Genomic DNA, 21,451 nt, shown 5'->3' on the forward strand with positions numbered 1-21,451 from the left:
CAAGGCTGTGACCTCCTCTGTTTGGAGAGCCAAGGTCCTTAAGAATGGGAAGGGGGGTGGTGCCCACTACTTTTTTTTGTTTTTAATATTTTTTTACCTGTTGATGGTATGTGGTGCTGAGAATCATACTCAGTGCCTCACACATGCTAGGCTAGTGCTGTACCACTGAGCTACAAGCACAGCCCACCACCACTGCTGTGTGCTTGACCTCAGGGGATAACTGAGTCCCCATATCCCTAGAACCTCCAAAATCCTGTCTAGGCCACACTGGGAACTTTGATTAGCAGACGGGGAATCCTGGGCATTTTCACCAGGTGCATACCAGGGTCTGAGCTGGTAGGACGGTTGTCTCTGAGTACTGTCCTCCCCTAGAGCACCCAGGCCCCTGTCCCAACTGACTTCTCTTTCCCAGCTTCAGAACTGTTCCCTGTCCTTCTCCTGCACAGGGTTCCTAAGACATGGGTGGGGGCACTGTGGGGTGTCTCACTGTAAGAGGGGCAGTGCCCTGCACTGGCATGCCCCACCCAGCCTCTTCCTCTTGCTGCCATCTCCAGTGACTCATCTGCCCAGCTTCCTACAGGTCAGGTGAGGGTTTGGTGCTTAGTGAGACATCAGAGTCATCTATAAAAGCACACTGGTTTATTCCCCAGCATCCTGTCTGTCACTGTCTGCTGTTGCACGATGCTGGGAGGCCTGGGGAAGCTGGCGGCTGAGGGCCTGGCCCATCGCACAGAGAAGGCCACTGAGGGAGCTGGTAAGGACCTAGGTGTTCTTTCCCCCTGTGTGGGGTCAGGGCAGGCTTGACTGGGCCTGTCCCAAGCTGATCCCAGGAATAAGGCCAGGCCTTGAGGCATACTGAGGGCCCATTGGGAACCCTGGCCTATCACGCCCACCAGGAGAGATGGAGCTATGGGGTGCAGATGCTGGGAGGCCAGTTTAGGGTGGAGCCCCCAGAGCCTCACTGCCCCAAGCAGCCCTCTCTACTTGTGGAGCCTAATCTAGGATCCTTGGTAGAAGAGAGGACAGGCCAGATGAGGCTCCTGGGGACAGGTGAGGAACACAGGTGCTGGGTGAGCAGCTGGCAATTTGGATCCTTTCTTCTGAAAACTTGGGTGCCCTTCTGTGTCAAAACTGCCTGTTCTCACAGCCTGTGCTGAAAAAGGATGGTGGATTTTAATTTTCATCATAATTTTAAAGCTTCAAGAATTCCCAAGTTATGAAACAAATGAATCGGATTCAAAGTCCATGAGGACATTTTCCCATTTTTTCCAAGAATTCAGCAACTAGTTTTGTGGGCAAAGGTCTGCAGCTACTGGCGGAAGCTCATCCAGGTCCCACCTGTGAGACATGATGGTGAAAAGGTTGTGCTCAGGCCTGCTCTTTGTCACAGGTGCAGAGCTGTCTGCATTTCACTTTTAACTCCACAGCTGGTGTGGACCACCCACTTTAGTCTTTCCCTCAGACTTGTGAGTTGTGTATGATTTCCACTGGCTGATGATGAAAGGATATGGCAGAGGAAGCAGAGGAAGTTGGAGTTAGATTTTAGAATCAGTTTTGACTCCAAAATGTTTTGGTTCTAGGTTGTTACCACCCAAACTGCAAAACCCCCTAAGGTAAACAGGGAATGCCCTCTTCCTGAGGGCACTCCTTTGAGGGACGTGGTTTCCCCGGAGGAGGCTTAGGGATTCTGTCAAGGCAGGACAGCCAGATCAACCTGAGAGGTGTGGTGACTTGGCCAACAAGGTAGGCCTTGGCTTCTGGTCCCCAGCTGGCAAGAGGCCTGATCCCAGGACTTCATGCCCTACCAGACTGAGGAGCACGGAGGGCCCTGTGTCCTCATCGGGCTTCCTCAGCTCCCTTTCAGCAGCCAGGCCCTTCTGTGCCAGCCTGAATTAGCTGGGGGTGGCATCCTGGAGATCCACCCTGGGTGTCCAGAGGTGCTGGGAAGGGAAGCAGGCTTGCATGGTGAATTTGTCTTTGAAATTGTCTGAATTTGTCTCCTTTTTTTAGTTCATGCTGTGGAGGAAGTGGTGAAGGATGTGGTGGAGCATGCTAAGCAGGCTGGAGAGAAAGGTAATGAGGGCTGGGGTTGGAGTGAAGTGGGGCAGAGGCAAAGAGGGAAGGAGAGAAGGAAGAAATGGAAGGAAAGAGAAAAGGAGAGTGAAAAGGTGGAGAGGAGAGAAGGTTAGAAGAAAGGGCTGGGGAATGGAGCTCAGTGGTAGAGAGCTTGCCTTAGTATGCATGAGGTCTGGCATGCAATTTTCAGCATCAGCAAGGAACCAAAAAAAAAAGAACAAGTCCAGCATATAGTGGCATATGCCTACAATCCCAGCCACTGAGACCGAAGCAAGAAGATTGTCAATTTGAGGCTAGTATAGGCAACTTAGGGAGATGCTGTCTCAAAATAAACAGTAAAAAGGGTTGAAGATGTAGCTCAGCAGTAGAACACTCCGGGTTCAATTCCTATTTCAACAACAACAACAAACCAGAAGTTGAAGAGATGGAGGACAGGATGAAGAAAGGAAAGCTAGGTGGGGCCAACCCCTTCTTTACCCAACAAAGTCAAAGGTCAGCCCCCCTCACAGCCCCAGTGTTGCATCCTTTCCATTGGTATGCAATTGTCTGTGAATGCAATTATCAGTTCATACCAAACTTTGTGTTTAGGTTCCATCCAGGTAGTCCTCTCTGTGCAATATCAATGCAAGGTGTCAAAAGAGGATGTGGCAGACACTGGAACAAAACATTTAAAATATAAAATAATAAGCCAGTGGTGGTGGTGCTCATCTGTATTCCCAGCTACTTGGGAAGCTGAGGCAGCAGGATTGTAAATTCAAGGCCAGCCTGGGAAACTTAGTGAGACTGTGTCAAAATAAAATAAACAGGGCTGGAGTGTAGTTCAGTGGTAGGGTACTTGCCTAGCATGCAGTAATTCCTGGGTGCAACCATAGTACCACATACACACAAAAGACACAGGCTGAGGCAAAATATGTATAATAGAAATCATAATCTGATCTAACAACCCAATATAAAAAAGAGCAAAAGATATGAACATAAAAATGAAGAATAAGTAGCCAGTGAACCCATGAGCAGATACTCAGTCTCATTCAAACTGAAGAAAGGCAAGTTGTTGGGGATATAAAACCAAATTTTTTTTGCGGTACTGAGGACTGAATCCAGGGCCTTGTGCATGCTGAGTAAGCATTCTACCCCTGAGCTTCAACCCCAGCCCCATGAGAACCAGGTCTGAATTTATTCTGCCTCTGCCCCATGGGATGTGTCCAGGGTTGCTCCTGTCAGACTGCCACAGCCCCCTGCCTCTCCAGGTGACATGAAGAGCATAGGGAGGTGTTCACCCTGACATTTGCTGTTTTTCTTCCTGATAGCCCTTGCTGAAGCCTTAAAGAATGCCCAAGAGTCGGGAGAGAAAGTGGTGAAAGAAGTCACCGAGAGAGTGACCAACACTGTCACAGATGCTGTCACCCATGCGGCAGAGGGCTTGGGCAAACTGGGACAGTGAGCTGCTGGAGACTACAGCGGACCCTCTCTATATTGAATAAAAAACTGAGGAATGTGTACACTGAGTCCTTGACTTATTCCTCTTTCAAGGGAAACACTAGGCAAAGTTTTTGTTTGGGTGCTGGGGACTGAACTCAGGGCCTCACACTTGCTGAGCATGCACACTACCACTGAAGGGCACCTTCAGTCCCTGAGAAGGTATTTTTAGGCTCAGTTGTACCTCAACTGGAGAACACACCAGCATGGCAAGCACCTGCCAGTGGGTCAGGTCGTTTTCTATGATGAGTCAGATGATGCATCAGATGCTTCTGTGGTTTCTCCTGTCAGTAGGCAGCTTCCCTGCCCCTTAACCTGTTACTGGGGATTGAACCCAGTGAAGCTTTGCCACTGAGCCACATCCCAACCCTTTACATCTTTTATTTTGAGAAAGGTTCTTAATTGCCAGGTTGGACTTGGACTTTGGATCCCCCTCTTTGAGGAGCCTTAGGAGTAGGTGGAATGACAAACATGTGTCACCTCTGTGCCTGAGCAGCAAACTATTGCATTGTTATCTGCTGCTCTCTCCCTCCTTTCTTCTTACTGCATCCACCTCACTCTTGCTAATCTTGTGTTCTACCACGAGCTACCCTTCCATCCTGGGCTCTGTGAAAAGACTGTTTCCCCAGAAAATACGATTTTCAGACACCTTGATGCTTCAATGACACCTAGAGGGAGAACCCAAATTTTTCTTGCATGTTCTAAGGGTCTTCCCTGAAATGCTCTTGTAGGACTCAAGGAAGGTAACAGACCAATCCGATTAGAAGTTTGGCAGGGCAGGCTCCCACTAAACTGCTTCACGTTCTGCAAGAGGCTCTGACAACATTTCTGCAGTATAGTTGTGGAACTGGGTCAAAGAGGCCCTGAGTCCACTGCTGAGTGGCCCTAGAAGCTGCTGTTGAATCTCCATTGGGTCCTTGTGTCAGGTCCATTTGTTGATAGCAAGTCAGTACTGCACAGGTTACACATGTGTAAGCAGCATTGAGCTTAAAAGTTTTGGAATACAAAAGAGGAAATGATGTGTAACAATAGAGCTGGGAGCTGTTTTCTTAGGAATTAGAAGAAAGGTGCTATGATTAAAGAATGAATTAGTTGCTTACTATATTTGGGGGAAAACTTATGGGAAACTTATGTTTGTTTAAGAGAAAACCAATAACTTTTTTTTTTTTTTTTGATGATGCTGGAGATAAAATTCAGAGTTTAGCTCTATTACTGGGCTACATCCTAGCCTTTTTTTTCATTTTGCAATAGGGTGTTGTTAAATTTGGCCTCAAACTTGGGATCCTCCCATTTCAGCCTCCTGAGTAACTGGGATTACAGGAGTACATCACCACACCCAGATAATAGATTTTTTTTTTTCTCCCCAAAGATGTGGTTGTAGAGGACTGTATTACTTTATTCAGGATTGTTTTCTAAAGAAATGCTACTCAAAATTTGCTGTTTTGCAAACTCCATTACTACTTGGTAACAAGTAGCTGAGATTGGAAACTTACAGTAATTTGACCATTGCCTGGATCTTCAGGGATGATCAATGGACGATTCTTGCTGAACAGGATGTAGAACAGTTTGGGTTGTTGAACTTGCCTGGCAAGTTGCATATACACTAGTCACTGTGCAATAAGACCACATACCATCAGTTAAACAGATTGTTCATTCTCAGAGAGTTGGAGAAACACTGCTCACAATTCCCTAACTTTGTAGGTTGTTGTTCTAGAGTAAGCACTTCCACTCTCATTTTCTTTTTGCTGCCTGTGCTCTGCAATGAGGGGCATGAAATCAACTTCTATCAAACTATGCATGTTATAAATAGCAATATAAAAAGCGAGAGTTATGTCAGCAAAAATGGTGGAGTAAGGACCGCTATAATTTTTCTCCATTAGGAAAGCAATGAGAAAATTGCTCTGTATGCAGAGGTCAGCAGAAACCAATGTCCAGACCAGACTGGAGCCCAGGACCCCAACATTCCTGACTTCTTGAAGAGTCTGCCTAACTATAGCCTTCCATCTCTTTGAAAAACCTGAGAAAATCTTATACTCTTGCAGTTGACTCTCCAAACAAATTGAAAGGGGTGTGGGGAGGTGGGGATAAGGCTCAGTGCTAGAGCATTTTCCAGGCATGTGTGAGGCCCTGGGTTTGATCCCCAGTACAACAAAAATAAAATACCAACAAGGAAAAAAAACAACCCGCTGGCATTATGAGAATGGGAGGTGGTCACTTGATATGGTCACCTCTCCTTGCTCCTACTTTGGAAATTATGGATTGAACCCTTTGACCATCTGTCTATATTATAAACACCTGATATTCAAAGGTGGAAGTCTCATAAACACTGTAGCTACCTGTGGGTAAAGTTTTAGTATATTACCTTCCAGAGGCCTTCATCTTCCTATTTGTTATCATGGTTTGATATCATGTTCTCTATCAGAAAAATTTTAGAATTAATCAGTATTTATTGTTCTTATGATAATACAGCAAGGTGGGACTCTGAGCTAGTTTTCTGTCACCATACTCAAAACACCTGAGATAATGAACTTACATAAGGAGGGAAATGTTGCTCTGACTCATGATTTCAGTTCATGGTAACTTGCCCCAGTGCCTTTGGGCCTGTGGTGAGGCAGGACATCATGGTGAGAGCAGGCAGTGGGGGAACTGTCACTGCAATGCAGTCTGGAGGGAAAGAGCAAAGGGCTGGGGGCCAGTGCTCCCCAGTGACCTACCTTCCTTCCACTAGGCCCCATTGCCTAAATGTCCCACCACGTCCCAAGAGTGCCATAGGCTGTGGGCCAAGCCTTCACCCTATAGGCCTCTGGGGACATTCATCATCCTAAATATAGCACACTCTCAAGTTCAGATTCAGCTCAGTAGAGCTCTAAAGTGCTTACTTCATCTGTCCGTGAAGCTTTGTTAATGTTGTTTTATTGTGGTGGATTATATATTTCTCCAAGGCTCACTTCTGAACCTGTGAAAACTCAACAGAAAAAAAAAAATTAAGGGATGGGGATATAGCTCAGTTGGTAGAGTGCTTGCCTCACATGCACAAATCCCTGGGTTCAACCCCCAGCATGCTCCCCCTACCCCAGCCTGCCAAAAAAAAAAAAAAAGTTTGGGCTGGGGTTGTGGCTCAGAGGTAGAGTGCTGATCTAGTATGAAGCACTGGGTTTGATCCTCAGCAGCACATAAAATAAAATAAATGTATTGTGTCCACCTATAACTAAAAAGTAATTATTTTAAAAAAAGTTAGCCAAATAAAAAGAATTCCTGAGAACTGACCTTCTCTATGGGAAATAATTAATAGCCTTTCAGGCTGAAATATAAGGATAGTAGTTAATAACTCAAATCTACAGTGAAAAAGGGGGAACATCAGATATAATTGAACAGGTAAATATACGACAGTAAAAATGTACTTCTGAGTATTTATATTTTTTTTGGGGGGGAGGATACTGGGAATTTAGGCCAGAGGTGTTTAACCACTGAGCCATATCCCCAGTCCTTTTTATCTTTTGAGACAGGGTCTCTCAAGCTGCTTAGAGCCTTGCTAAGTTGCTGAGGTTGATCTTAAAACTTGAGCTCCTCCTTCTTCAGTCTCTCAAGCTGCTGGAATTACAGACATGTGCTATAATGCCTGGCTCAAATGTACCTTTTTCTCCTTTAATTTAAAAGATAACTGTATAAAGCAATAATTTAGATCTTTATTGATTGGCATGATATACAGATATAATTTATATGACAATAACAGCAGAAAGGGAGCAAAGGGAACAGAGCTATATGAGTAAAATTTTTGTATGCCTTTAAGTTATTATTATTTTTTTTTATGGAACTGGGGATTGAACCCAGGGCTTAATGATGCTAGGCAACAGTCTGCCACTGAGCAGCCCTTTGTATTTTTTTGAGATAGGGTTTTGCTAAGATGCCTGGACTGGCCTCAAACTTGCAATTTTCCATCTTTAGCATTCTAGTTAGCTGGAATTATAGGTGTGTGCCACCATCCCTAACATAGGTTGTTATTAATTATTAAGTTGTAAATCAAGATGTTATAATCCTAAGGGCAACCACTGAGAAAATAACTCAAAGGCTTAGACACTGAGCCACATGCTGCTCAAAGAGCGACTTTAGGATTCAGCATCATAGCAAGAGACACCAAGAACAAAATCAAGCCAGGCATGGTGGTGCATACCTGTAATGCTGCCAGACTGTGGAGGCTGAGGCAGGAGGATCACGAGTTCAAAGCCAGCCTCAGAAACTTAATGAGGTCCTAAGCAACTCAGTAAGATCCTGACTCACACATACACACACACATAAAGGGCTGGGCATGTAGCTCAGTGGTTAAGCGTCCCTGGGTTCAATTTCTAGAACCAAAAAAAAAAAAAAAAAAAAAAAAAAAGACACAAATCAAGAACTAAGAACTGTAAGACTGTCTCTTTTGATAGCTGGAATCAGATCAGAAACTGCTGTCAGATTATCTTAACTTCCATCTCTGTGAGAAGGCAATGACTGCAAATGGGAGTGATGTCTGTGTGTGTATGTGGTACTGGTACGAATGTGTGTAAGTCCCTCTGCTCTATATCCTGCATCTCAACTAAGGATGAACACGCGGCAGAAGGCATATTTCCTGGGAAGATTTAAACTGGTTCTACATGGCTCTCCTGTCCTTCTCCCAGGATGGTAAAGGAGGACTTGGGTACATGGTAGTTCCTACCTTGGGACCCTGGATCATTAAGTGATTAAAAACTCACTGGTAAAGTTAAAAAAAAAAGTGTACAGTAAAAAAAAAAAAGTTGTCAAGGGAATGAAAATGGTCATAATTATTATCTTGTGATAGACAAGTCTCCTCAATTATGAAATTTTTTTCTTTTGTAAAAATTGTGGGGAGATAGTATGAGACTAGCTGTCTCCCCACTGAACATTTTTTAGTATCAGTGGAAATTTTCTATTATTCCTTGCATGTTTAATTGGCATACCCCTCTATGGGTTAATTTCCTATTTTCTGCATTAATTCACTTATTTAGTAATGGTAGCATAGAGTCATAAATTTCTTTTGAATCAGGAGTTCTTTACTCAATAAATAATTATGAATAAATAAGGAAATTTCAGTTAGAGAGTTATTTCAGTTGAAGAATAACTGACCAGATTTTAACTCAAAACTTGAGGAATCAACTAGTGCTGGGTCATCTTTATAGACTCCATTTCTGAGACAATACAGTTTAATATCAACAATTAGTACCTTTTAACATTTTAATTTTTAAAAAAACTCCAATATCAGAGCCAGGTATGGTGGTGCACACCTATAATCCCAGAGACTGGAGAGGCTGAGGTAGGAGGATTGCAAATTCAAGGCCAGCCTCAGCAATTTAGTGAGGCCCTAAACAACTTTGTGAAATCAAAAACCCCTGTAATACCATCAGGGGTCAGGGGCTGTAGCTCAGTGGTACAGCACTTGCTTGGCTTACAGGCGGCCTTGGGCTCAATCTCTATAACTGCAAAAAACCAAACAAACTGAAGTCATCACTATTGGTATTTCTGATGTTTAGTCAAACGCCATGACTAAGATTTATCTTACTTTCACATGATCTGAATGTACTGACCTACCCAACATCATTCCAAACATTCTAGAATTTATTTTCACATCCTTCTCTCCATCCTGAGATACTTCAGTACTACACTTAGGTGCTGCAGAAGGGCTCACTGTGTCCTCATGCCACTGGGCTTGTCCATCTGATGATTTCATAATCAGAAGCAATGAGGCAGAGCCATGAAAGACAGATAAAGAGAGCAAATGAAACTTAGGCCCCAAATCTGGCAGCTAAGTAATTGGTGCAATCTGATCTAGAATCCAGTTCTGCTGATTGCAATTAGTATTGTTTTAAACAGCACTTACATTCTGTAGCTAAATTATTCCAAACAAAACCTCCCCTCATTTAAAAAGGCACTAAAAATCACTTTAGTTATCAGTTTTAATCATTAAATCTCCTCCCCAAGAACAGCTATTAGTATTACTTAATAAAATTAAAATGCAAAAGAATTCAGGAATAAAATTTGGGCAGCTCAGGACACAACAGAAGGAAATGATACATAGGCAGCTGTTACAAAATTCTTGAAATCCAGATGTAGTTTTATCCTACTAAGAGAGAGACTATTAAATATAAAAACACAGAAAAGAAACAAATTTTGGAAAATGTAGACTTTTAATAACTGCCTTTATCACCAGGTTAAGTCATGCAGTTACAAAGTAGTTAGAAATCTGTGAAAGGGCATTATTGTTAAAAAAAAAAAAAAAAAAAAAAGAAGAAAAAAAAAGCGCTCATTCTTACATAAATACCTAGAACTTCATTGGGACACTGCTCAAAAGGCCAAAAGGCCCTGGCCAAAAACCTCCATAAACACTAGAACCTATGTTGTTTTCAGCCTGCTGTTAATGAAGCTGGGTGCAGAATGCAAAGCCTCCAGAAGGGGAGGGCGCACAGGTTGAGTCAGTGCTCAGAGCCAGCTGGACTCCAAACAGGGAGCCCAGTGGTTTTTCTTGGGACACTCTACTTGAATTATGGTTTAGTCAACACAATAATCTTCAAAAGGGAAGAACAATTAATTAACATGATACGGAGATTACTACATTCTTTGGACTATGTGTCATAATGGCAGTTAGCAAATTCTGATAGTTTTAACAAAAATAGCCTCCAGTGTTTCCAGGTATGAAGACAGATCTCCATCAGGCTTTTTATTTCTGCTGGACAATATATGACTGATAAGCTATAAATGATATTACTTTATGTTATAAAAATACTAGCTTTTTTCATTTACTATGTTTATAGGCATTCACTGCTTGAGTCAAGGTTAGGCTTATTAAGTGATTCAAGGCAATTTTATTACAGCAGCATGTACTTATTTTATTCTATGAGAATAAAATGTATACGAGACAGCTTTTATTTTATTTTTTTTGCAACTTATAAAATTGAGTTATTATGCAGATGTAAAATACCAATAACTCATTTGAGGACCATGCCACCTTTCAAAAACCATATATCTAATTCTCACATGTATCAAAGTTACAGCATGTCCCAGACCTGCCAGAGCAAAACTGAGTAACTGTTCTTGACTGCTTTCCTTGGCAACAACCCTTTTTTTTTTTTTAAATTTTTGGGAAGAGCCCTGGAGCAAGGCAGCATAGTCAGGTGGAAGATACTTTTAATTTAAAAGCAAAATGCCTAAGTGGCTTTCTGGAATAGGTAATTTCTATTTTCACACTCACCAGATTGTATACGATCCCCTAAACTTAATTTCTTTCTTCTTAAGGGGCTGAATCAAATTGACTTGTTTAGAACAGTGTCCATTGTTTAATGAGTCATGAGAGAAAGATTTCTGCAGTTACATGTAAACTTGTGATAGGTCAGCAGAAGTTACAGAGGGTGGTGAGGAAGTTAACCATGATCCATTTATGTGAAGGTCACGCCAGCTTCATTGTATACTTTGAAGACTTTCTCAATGGCATTGACATAGGCAGCTGTTCTCAGGTCCAAGCCCAGGTTATATTTCATGGCTGTACGCATAATTTGCTGAAATGAAGGAGAAAAGGCAGTGAAAACCACCTGAGTCAAGCAGTTGGGCCATGAACACAAAAGACATGTGACAGCCCCACAGTGGGATCTGGGCAGCCAAAGACAAACTATGCCATCAATACAACAACCTCTAGGCAGGAAGGACTAATTCTCTGGAATTATTATCAATGATTACTTTTTATTACAGTAATAAAAAGCCATTCTCAGAATTGTAGATGTAAAAGCCTCTCTGCCCATAAGGCACTGTTAAGTTGTGTATATCATATACTTTTTAATTGTTTCAAAAAACCTAAATGAGGTGATGAAAATGTTTTAGAATTTCATAGTAGTAATGGCAACACAACTATGTGAATATCCTGCTGAACTATATACTTTAAACAGATGAATTTATAGCATTTTAGCTATATCACAACAAAAACAATTCCAAGAGCACCACCTTCTTTATCAGTATGTTTTTTTTTTTTTTGGGGGGGGGGAGGAGGGAACGGGGGTGGTGTGGTACCAGGGATTGAACTCAGGGGCATTTGGCCACTGAGCCCACATCCCCAGCCCTTTTTTATATTTTATTTAGAGACAGGGTCTCACTGAGTTGCTTAGCATCTCACTTTTGCTGAGTCTGGCTTTGAACTCTCAATCCTCCTGCCTCAGCCACCACACCTAGCTTCATCAGTATGTTTTTATGCTGTTTCAACTTGGAAATTCAAGTGAATAGAATCTGAGCTTAAGAAGAAATTAGGAAAACGGATTCAAACTGTGTTTAAGGCCTTGCTTGAAACAAGGATCAAGTAGTCAAAAAAACTCTTAAACCAAATTTTATAGAAAGGTAGCTTCCTACAGCTGAAATATAGTGAAACCTGAGCTGTATTCCAGTTTGGCCCCACTACTCAACATTTAGCTAATTACTGCCAATCACTCCCTCCTATCTCTCAGTATTATTATTTTCAGAGTTTGGTAAACACTGAAGATTGACAACACTACTCATTGTTTGAGAGGAAAAAAAAAAAGGCATTTTTTTTTTTTGCTGCACACAAATGAGGACAGACTCCTATTTTCTATCATTACATATATAATTTGGCCACTGAGATGATATGGTTGAGCTATGTATGATTCCTGTCACTAACAGAAAGTCAGATAGCATCAATTCACGTACCCTGGCTGAACGCTCCATGGTGTAGGCTAAGCCAGAATGCACAATGTCTTTCTCTGATGCACCCTGTAGGAAAAAAAGAACACAAATTTAACAAAATCACATGAAGAAGTATTTTGTGACTCCAGAAAAGTACAAAGGATTCTTAAGTTAATGTACAGACAGAACTGTTTTGTTTTTCAGCAAAGATACATGTAATTTCTGTACACTATCAAGGAACAGTATACTTTTGTTTTTCCTTTGGTTTGTGGTACTGGGGATGAAACCCAATGCCTGACACGTTAGGAAAGGATCTATCACTAAGTAACATCTGTAACCCAAGGTACAGTATCTTTTTTTGGAGTGGTGCTGGGGACTGAACTCAGGGGTGCTTTACCATTGATCTACATTCCAAACTTTTAATTTTGACAGGATCTTGCAATAAGTTGCCAAGGCTGGCCTGGAACTTGTGATCCTCCTGCCTTACTCTCCAAAATTGCTGTGATTATAGGTATGTGCCACCACACCTAGCAAAAGATAAAGTATCTTGATACTGAGGCAGTTGCATTTTAACCAGAAGAAAATCTGGTTAAAGCCAACAGCAGCTCTGGAGTAGAACCCTGCTTGTGTATTCAGTAATGCCATCAACTTTAAGGCTGGATGATCTTAGCAGCTCTTTAATTTTACTTAGGAGGAAATCCAGGACCAAAGGTTGGGCAAGGTTATCAATAGCTATTTTAAGACTGGGAATGACCCAGGGCTTCCCATTATCAAGTCAGCTTATCTCTGTCCTTTGTCAGTTATCTATCACTATTCTTCCTCATGTACCATATATAGTCATAGAATATACATTCATGACCTGTCAGAAAGAAAACAAAGTGCATTAATAAGAAAAGTTATCTTTGCCCGACACCATCCAATTCATACTGTATTCATTTAAGAAAGTATATTTCTAAAACATATGTATTAATAAGGAAAGATATGGCTGGGCACAGTGGTACACACCTGTAATCCCAGCAACTCAGGAGGCTGAGGCAGAACTGCAAGTTTAAAGCCAGTCACAGAAACTTAGTAAAGCCCTAAGACATTTAGTATCTCACTAAAATATAAAAAAAGCTGGAGAAGTGACTCTGTGTTTAAACACTGCTGGGTTCAATCCACACTATCAAAAACAAATGGACACAGTAGAGAACAAAACAATCAAAATTCTCTGTTCTCATGGAGTTTATATCTTAGTGGGGGTGGTGGTAAAATGCATGTGTGGACTTGAAATCATGAGGCCAAACAGGTGCCCACTGTTTTAAATTTAGGTTTAGAAGTGGTTCAGGGGCTGAGGGCATCTAGTATTAAAAGGGTGGAGAGAGGAAGAGTACCAGCAAAAAGCAATGAAAAGGAATGGCTAGTGAGGTAGAAAGAAAACAGTCTCAGGCAGCAGCCTTAACAGTGAGAAGAATGGCTGATAAGTCAAGATGAGGACTGAAAAGTGACCACTGGACTGGGCATTGCTATGTCACTGGTTCTCTTGAAAAGAACAGTTTTGGTAGAGTAGGTTCAAGTACAGAAGAACTGAAGATGCAGTATATATCTCTTTTAAGGAGGCTTTGTGTATGGGAAATAAAATTGGCAATAACTGAAGAAGTAGGATTAAGATGTACCTTTTTCAAGCAGTACTTGGTATACTGAGAATGACAGTAGAGGGAAAACTGATGATGCAGGAGAGAGGACAAGACTTGTTAAGTGTAGTATATCTAAGAGGCTGTGGGACAAGCCATGCAATATTCTGTACAAGAGCTGGGTGTAAATGGAAGCATACAGAGTTAATCTACCACCTTAGGGAAAATGGCACAGGAAAGGGTAGACACCAAAAGCTGACTGGGTGTGCAAGTTCTCTGACTGCTTCAACTTTCTTTGATTAGATACCAGCTTAAGAGTTGTAATGTAGGTAAGAAGAGGAGAAAATGATACACGATTCAGGGGAGGAAGAGAATGAATGAAATAGGGAAAAGTAATGAGACTGGTTAGTCAACAGAGTCTCCAGCTACATGGACACAAGCATGGAAAAAGGAGAGCTGGGATTTTATCAGGGGTTGTTTAATTGTTCACAAGAAATGAATATGATAAAGCAAAACAAGACCAAGGAGTACTACTGTAATGATGGATTGTGGGCCTTTCATTAGATAGAAGAGAAAATTAGGGGGTGTGGATGAGGGACAGTGAAAAGATGGCAGGGTTAATAGCTATTTTAAGCCTGGAAGGGCTAAAGGGCTGGGGAGGGGGAATACAATGGACAGAGTTGGGGAAAACCGGGTTTTCAACTGTACTTATTATAAGACTTCCTGGAACAACAAACTCAGCGAAGAGTGAGAAATAACAAAGTTAAACTTAGCAGCACTAAAACCATTTAAAAAGTACGAAGCCAGGTGTGGTGGTTGGTACTGCATGCCTATAATCCCAGTGATTTGGGAGCTGAGGCAGGAGGGCCACAAGTTCAAGGCCGGCCTTAGAAATTTAGAGACCTTGTCTCAAAATAAAAAATAAAAAAAGCTGGAGGTATGGTTAAGTAGCTCTAGGCTCAAGCCACAGTACCTGTCCCCCCTAAAAAAAAATCCCAAAAATTGTGTTAAAAAGGTCACTCACAACCAGATAATTGTTCTCTTTCTGTGCCCCTCCTGAGGCACAATCTGAGTGATCACCATGTGCCAGGCATGTATCAGACACATGCCAGGTAAGGGGATTAATTGGAGAAGTGAGCCCTTCAAGAGGCCCTCCAATGTGCTGCAAGTCACTCTGACAGAAAGAGTAACAAACAAAATGAGACGCTGTTTTTTTAATAGTGAGGTCAAACTTTTATTTAGGTGTACATGCAGGGATAATCTTTTTTGGGTCATTAATGAGTATTTGGTCAATTTTGGTGAGTCTCTTCTTACCAAGTTCCCAGACTGGACCAATAGGCAGTTTATGCTGTTTTTGTTAATAGTGAGGGTTAAACTTTTATTTAAGTGTACGTACAGGACTTTGTTGTATATTTGCTGTTATGTAGTGGTAAAGAAATTCTCTTTGCAGTATGTTACACTATTAAGTCAACATCTGGTTAATACAAAATACCTTTTTTAATCTGTTTTATCTCTTATGTCCACTTAGCTATTTCAAATTTTCATATAGCCCAGTCTAATGTTTATTTTTAAATTCTGTTTCTTTGAAGCTTAGAAAAATTAAAATAGATATCAATCATTCATGATTATGTTGAATCACTGTAAAGTCACTTCTACTGCAAAAAGTAACAAAAGCAGAAGCGCAATTCATTATTTAAGGTTGATATTAGTAACAAGGATTCTTCATTTTTATAATAGAATGAAAGAAGATACAAAACACACAAAAAGTGTACAATTACTATCATGTTGACCACCACCTGTCAACTCCAGTCAACTTGCTGTATGGAGATCAGGATAGGGAACATATATGCTACTTTGGTGCTACCACACTCACCGATATCCTGTCTTGGAACTCTGCGGTGGGTACAATAGGAATTGTTCCGCCATGCTTTCCAAATTTTCTTTCTAAGCTCTCTTGAACAGACACTATAAAAAAGCAAGAGATCAAAATAAAATATTGCTAGTAGGGCAGAAAAACAAACAACAACAAAACCCTCAAAACCTCCATAAATAGCCCCAAACTATATCTATAGTTCTTCAAAACAGTTTTAGAAATCGTCAATACTAAAGAGATATAAAAGAGTTAATCTCTAAAAACTCAGTCAAAAAGGAATAGAAATCTTTGCCAAATTCCTATGTAAATGTGAATTTGGGTCACTGCTCTGTTTCCATAACACCCATTACCAGGGTTTTTCGTTGGCTCTATTAAAAAGAAAATGCTGAGCAAAAAAGAAAAGGAAATAGAAGAACACTTCACCCAGATTCTCAGAGTGGTTGCTCAGTTGGAGGTCTTGGTCTCATTTCAGCCTGATGAGAAATTCTACTCTTAACTGTGTAGCTTACTCTCATCAGAACAAGTATTCTCATCAGAACACTCAAAAAAATTCTCGACACTAGATAGGCCTTTACTAAGAGCAACCAGAGACAGAAATGGATGAGTATCAAACAATGGAGCTCATATAATTTAAGATACTACTTTTTATAACATTGTTAACTTGTGGATTATGTTCTGGAAATATAAAATCATAGTATAAAAATTTGAGGGCTGGGGATGTGGCTCAAGTGGTAGCGCGCTCGCCTAGCATGCGTGAGACACTGGGTTCGAGTCTCAGCACCACATAAAAATAATGATATCGTGTCCACCTAAAAATTAAAAACTAAATATTAAAAAAATTTTAAATATAAATACATTTAAGAGTCAATTCATTGACTGCCCAAAGAAATCGGTATTTTGGTCTAATCCTTAAGAGAGAAATAAATAAGAGTTTTCTACTCTGAGATGGAAGTCTCTAAGATTACCAAAGGGAAAAGACCTCCTGAGTGTATGTGTGCTTTCTCCAGCCTTTTGGCTGGTCAAAAGGGTTAGTTTTTTGAAGAATGATATTATAGGGACTCACTGAGCAAGTGGTAGTTAGAATCCCTTTCATATTTGAAGGTTAATCGGCCATAGCTGACATGATTCAGATTCTTCAGCCACTCAAAGTAAGATACTGTCACTCCGCCAGCATTTAAGTAGAGATCCTATACATAAAATGTTACAGGAAGACACCAAAGAAATTAAAAGATGATGACTTTAGCAAAAGCTTAAAATGAACATAAGAACTCAATTTTAATACCAAGGTGGACTAAGGTTTAAACTTCCCAATTATATTTTCGATAGTATCGGCAATTTCATAATTTAACAAACTCCCCTTCACAATTCAACTAGGATTTTTTTCATTTAGGAAAATCTTTTTTGGGTCATTAATGAATATTTGGTCAATTTTGGTGAGACTAGACCAACAGGCAGTTTACCAGGAGATTAGCATTCCTACTACCTAAAAGCAGCCCATTTTAGTTAAATGTTTTCAGCAAAGAGGGCTCTTTAAAATATACCCCAAGACCTGAGCATATGTTCCTCATAAGAGCTTTCTAAATTAAGCAAGAAGGAACACTTGAAATGTATTAAGTTAGGAATTATATAGAAGATCTTAAGGGTTTAAATTGAAATAATATATCATATACAATATAAAATTAGTTATGCCGCTGCCTCCATTTTCTTAAAAGCAACATAAAGACAAAAAATTCATCAGCTGAGGAGACGAGTAAGTCTTCTCTTTTCCCCTAATTCTTAGCAAAAAGCAACTGTAATTCCTAGTATGCATAAATCTGGATGAACACAGATGACTTACTGGAATAACCATGATGTTCCTCTCCAGGAAAATCTTATCAGCTTCTGGAGTGGTTGGTCCATTGGCACCTTCAGCAATGATCTGCAAGAGAGTCAGGAACACATATATGGCTAGGGATCATAGATATGCACATACGGATAAGAGAACTGAATGGAAGATTATAATTTTTTTGGTACCTGCAACTGAACCCAGGGGAGCTTAACTATTGGACCATACACCCTCAGCCTGTTTTTTTTTTTTTTTTTTTTTTTTGTGTATTTTATTTAGAGACAGGGTCTCACTGAGTTGCTAAGTGCCTTGTCAAGTTGCTGAGGCTGGCTCTGAACTCACAATCCTCCTGCCTCAGCCTCCTGAGTACTGACTGGGATTACGGGATGAGCCACTGAGCATAGAAGATTATAATTTTAGTTAAATTATCAACTGGTATGTGCCGGAGGTACATGACTGTAATCCCAGTTACTCAAAGGCTAGGGCAGGAGGATCACAAGTTTGAGGCCAGCATTGGCAACCAAGTGAGACACTGTTTCAAAATAAAAATAAATAAAAAGATATTGTGTCCATCTACAACTAAAAAATATTAAACAAAACAAAACAAAAACAACAACAACAACAACAACAAAAAAACGGGCTGTGAAGTAGCTTAGTAATATAGTGCTTGCTTAGAATGGCATGAGGCCCTGGGTTCAATCCCTAATACTGTAAAAATAAATAAATGTATTCATTTATTTTATTTATTCAGGTTATTTTGCTGAATAAATTTATTCAGGTTATTTTGCTCTACAAAGTGCATCTTTGTAGAGCATGAGGAAGGTATCTTTCATTTCATCTTTTCTATCTCCATAGTTTTTTAAAACTACACTTGGGTGATGGTTACATAATTCTGTAAATATGCTAAAAAGATATTAAATTATATCCTTTAAATGTGAAATTTATGAGACATAAATTATATGCAATAAAGTTAAAGAGTGGGGGAAACCAATAATAATCTGACAAAATTTTTTATGACCTCGTTAATATCATCTCACATTTATAAAGCTAATTCTGATTTCTATAATGCTTTTACCTTGGCTTTCACTCTGGGTGCATTGGATTTGGTCAACTGCTTCTCACTAGCAGCAGGGATCAGTATGTCACAGTCAGCCTCCAAGATGCTTCCTTCATAGACCTTTGCTTTGGGGAAGCCCAGAATTGATCCATGTTGCTGTAATTGATTGAAAATCAGAATGAATAGCTGCATCATAGTTTAAATGTTTATATTGAGTGCCTCACAAACATGAAAATTTAAGGACTTTGAACTACATTAAAAAAAAATCAATATATTTAAATAATATTTATTTTAACTTTACAGGGTTCAAAGTAGTAAAACTGTTCAGATTACCAGTTTGAAATCTTCCAGTTCCTTTGGGTCAATACCATCTGGATTCCATATACTCCCATCAGATTCACCAACACCAACACATTTAGCACCAAAACGATGTAAATACCTCATAGAGTGCAGGCCCACGTTACCAAAACCCTATGGAGAACAATCACACACAACCCCAAAATTAAAGTCTTGGTACAGATAGGAGGAGTCTTAATCCATGTATATTTATATTCTCTCTGTGCTAGGTGAGCACACTACTGCTGAGCCATAACCCCCTAACCCACATATAGGAAAAGTTTCAAAATCCTTTTGCCAGAAAAACCAACATACTAAATGACTTCTCTTAAACAATAAATCTCCATGTTTAAGAATTTGGGTCAATATCATCTTATGGTGGAACCCAACCCTTTATTGTCGGTGAGAGTGAGTCCTGAAGAGGTTTAGTTAGGTGCAAGATTCTTGGCTTATAAAGAAATGGTAACAATGCCAACCACACCAGTGTGGCCAGACCTGAATGACCCAAGGTCCTATGGTCATATTAATGTATGTCATTAGTGTAGAGGAATATGAACTCTAAAGTAATGTTCAACATAATTTAGATTTACCTAGATAAAATACATGTTACTATATCATACAAGTTTGGGGCAATGTGCAAACATATTTAGAAAATTATGAGACATTTTCCTTTTTTGGATACAATTTAGGGTTCAAATAAGGTCCAAAAGAAGTTGATTATTGTCTTAGATATTAAATCAGTTCTAGTCACATGAATCAACATTTAAAAGAGGATGTATTACTTTTCTGAAAGCAACACTCTAAAACCCAACAGATTCAAAAATAAAAATTTAAAGTTGTAAATCTACAAACATTAAAAATGTATTGTAGGGCTGGGGCTGTGGCACTTGCTTATCATGTGAGAGGTACTGGGTTTGATCCTCAGCACCACACAAGAAGATAAAGATATTGTGTCCAAAAACAAAACAAAGCCAAACCCTCACCACATATTGTTCATCAGTTATAAAGAAAATTAATTTTTTTTAAAAACCTGAACCACAAATGTTTTATCTCCAAATCCTGGTGTCATTCCTAAAATGCTCATGTAAGAAGCTTCATTGATGAAGTTTTCAATTCCATGGAAAACACCACGGCCAGTAGCAGAAATGCGTCCATGGATGCCTCCTTGACTGATGGGTTTACCAGTAACACAGGCATGTGCATTAATATCCTGAAAAAGGAGACAAAATAATGAAACAATGTATCCTAATTTCTATGATGAATCAATATAATGAATATAAGTCAAAGCACATTCTCATCTAACTAAAAATATTCTCATTAGAAGTGTGTGTGCCGGGGCTGGGGATGTGGCTCAAGCAGTAGCGCGCTCGCCTGGCATGCGTGCGGCCCGGGTTCGATCCCCAGCACCACATACCAACAAAGATGTTGTGTCCGCTGAGAACTAAAAAATAAATATTAAAAATTCTCTCTCTCTCTCTCCTTTCTCACTCTCTCTTTAAAAAAAAAAAAAGAAAAAAAGAAGTGTGTGTGCCAAGCATGTGTGTATTGAGAGTGAATGTATTTAAGGTATACTGTGACCAATAGGAAAAAACCTCACTTTTACTTTCTGTTGCTAGAAAATGTAATAAATTATATTTCCCACTGGGAGAAACAGTTCAGAAATTTAGCATCAGTCTCTATATTTATGAGACTGTTCAGCTTAAAGCTATTATTCCTTTAAACCCTAAGTCAGAGTATGCATCCTGTCTACCACAATCTACCACAAGACTTGCATATGTCACCAAAACAGTCTGATACAGAAAGAGACACTATAATTTTCTTGCTGGGAAGACTCAATTTTTAAAATAGGAATATGGAGGCAAGATACAATGGTGCATGCCCAGAATACCCCACCCCTTTTTAAGTAGTACTGGGGATCCTAGGGGTGTTTTATCACTAGGCTACATCATCATTTTTATTTACTTATTTTGTACTGGGAATTGAACCCAAGGGTGTTTTACCACTGAGCCACATCCCCACCCAGTACTTTTTACTTTTATTATAACTTACTGAGCTAGAGTGAATTTGTAAACCTCCAGAGTTGCTGGGATTACAGATGTGTACCACAGTTCCTGGCTTGCAGAGCACCTTTGGTAGCAGTGCTAGCTCTTTAAGTATAGAGGGGATTAATGACTTTTATCACCCCACTTTCTTCCCTTCTTCTTCTTTTGGTACTGGGTATCTAACTAGGGGCACTTTACCACTGAGCTACATCCCCAGCCCTTTTTTTTGAGATAGGGTCTCACTAAATTGTTATGGCTGTCCTCAAACTTTCGATCCTCCTGTCTCAGTCTCCCGAGTCACTAGGATTATAGGTATATGCGACCATGCTTGGCTTTCTCCCCTCTTTGAATTGAGGATGTATATGTATTTTTGTTGAGAAACAAGCATAACTAGAAAAAAGGGGTTTGGAAGGGCTTCCCCCCAAGGTATCAGATATACTACTATGAAATGACAACCACAACACTGTGGAACAGATACAC

General features: G+C 40.2%; 2 protein-coding genes across 2 annotated transcripts in view; one reads left to right on the forward strand and one right to left on the reverse strand.

Annotated features, from left to right (window-relative positions):
• The first annotated feature begins 679 nt into the window (after positions 1-679).
• On the forward strand, positions 680-3,554 carry LOC308634531 (uncharacterized protein). The gene is made up of 3 exons (XM_081268385.1): positions 680-754; positions 2,011-2,073; positions 3,384-3,554. The coding sequence occupies exons 1-3, from the start codon at positions 682-684 to the stop codon at positions 3,515-3,517; spliced, it is 270 nt and encodes an 89-aa protein (XP_081124511.1). The 5' UTR covers positions 680-681; the 3' UTR covers positions 3,518-3,554.
• Positions 3,555-9,813: 6,259 nt separating this feature from the next.
• Positions 9,814-21,451, reverse strand: part of GLUD1 (glutamate dehydrogenase 1) — a 35,040-nt gene continuing 23,402 nt past the window's right edge. Inside the window, exons 6-13 of the mRNA XM_081267363.1 lie at positions 19,960-20,139; positions 18,927-19,064; positions 18,612-18,749; positions 17,549-17,629; positions 16,775-16,898; positions 15,712-15,803; positions 12,250-12,312; positions 9,814-11,096 (exon numbers count right to left, since the gene is read on the reverse strand). Coding sequence (XP_081123489.1) covers positions 10,977-11,096; positions 12,250-12,312; positions 15,712-15,803; positions 16,775-16,898; positions 17,549-17,629; positions 18,612-18,749; positions 18,927-19,064; positions 19,960-20,139 — 936 coding nt within the window. The 3' untranslated portion in view covers positions 9,814-10,976. The remainder of the gene's footprint in view (positions 11,097-12,249; positions 12,313-15,711; positions 15,804-16,774; positions 16,899-17,548; positions 17,630-18,611; positions 18,750-18,926; positions 19,065-19,959; positions 20,140-21,451) is intronic.

Source organism: Spermophilus citellus (assembly GCF_964194105.1).
Source record: "Spermophilus citellus genome assembly, chromosome: 15".
Taxonomy (NCBI): domain Eukaryota; kingdom Metazoa; phylum Chordata; class Mammalia; order Rodentia; family Sciuridae; genus Spermophilus; species Spermophilus citellus.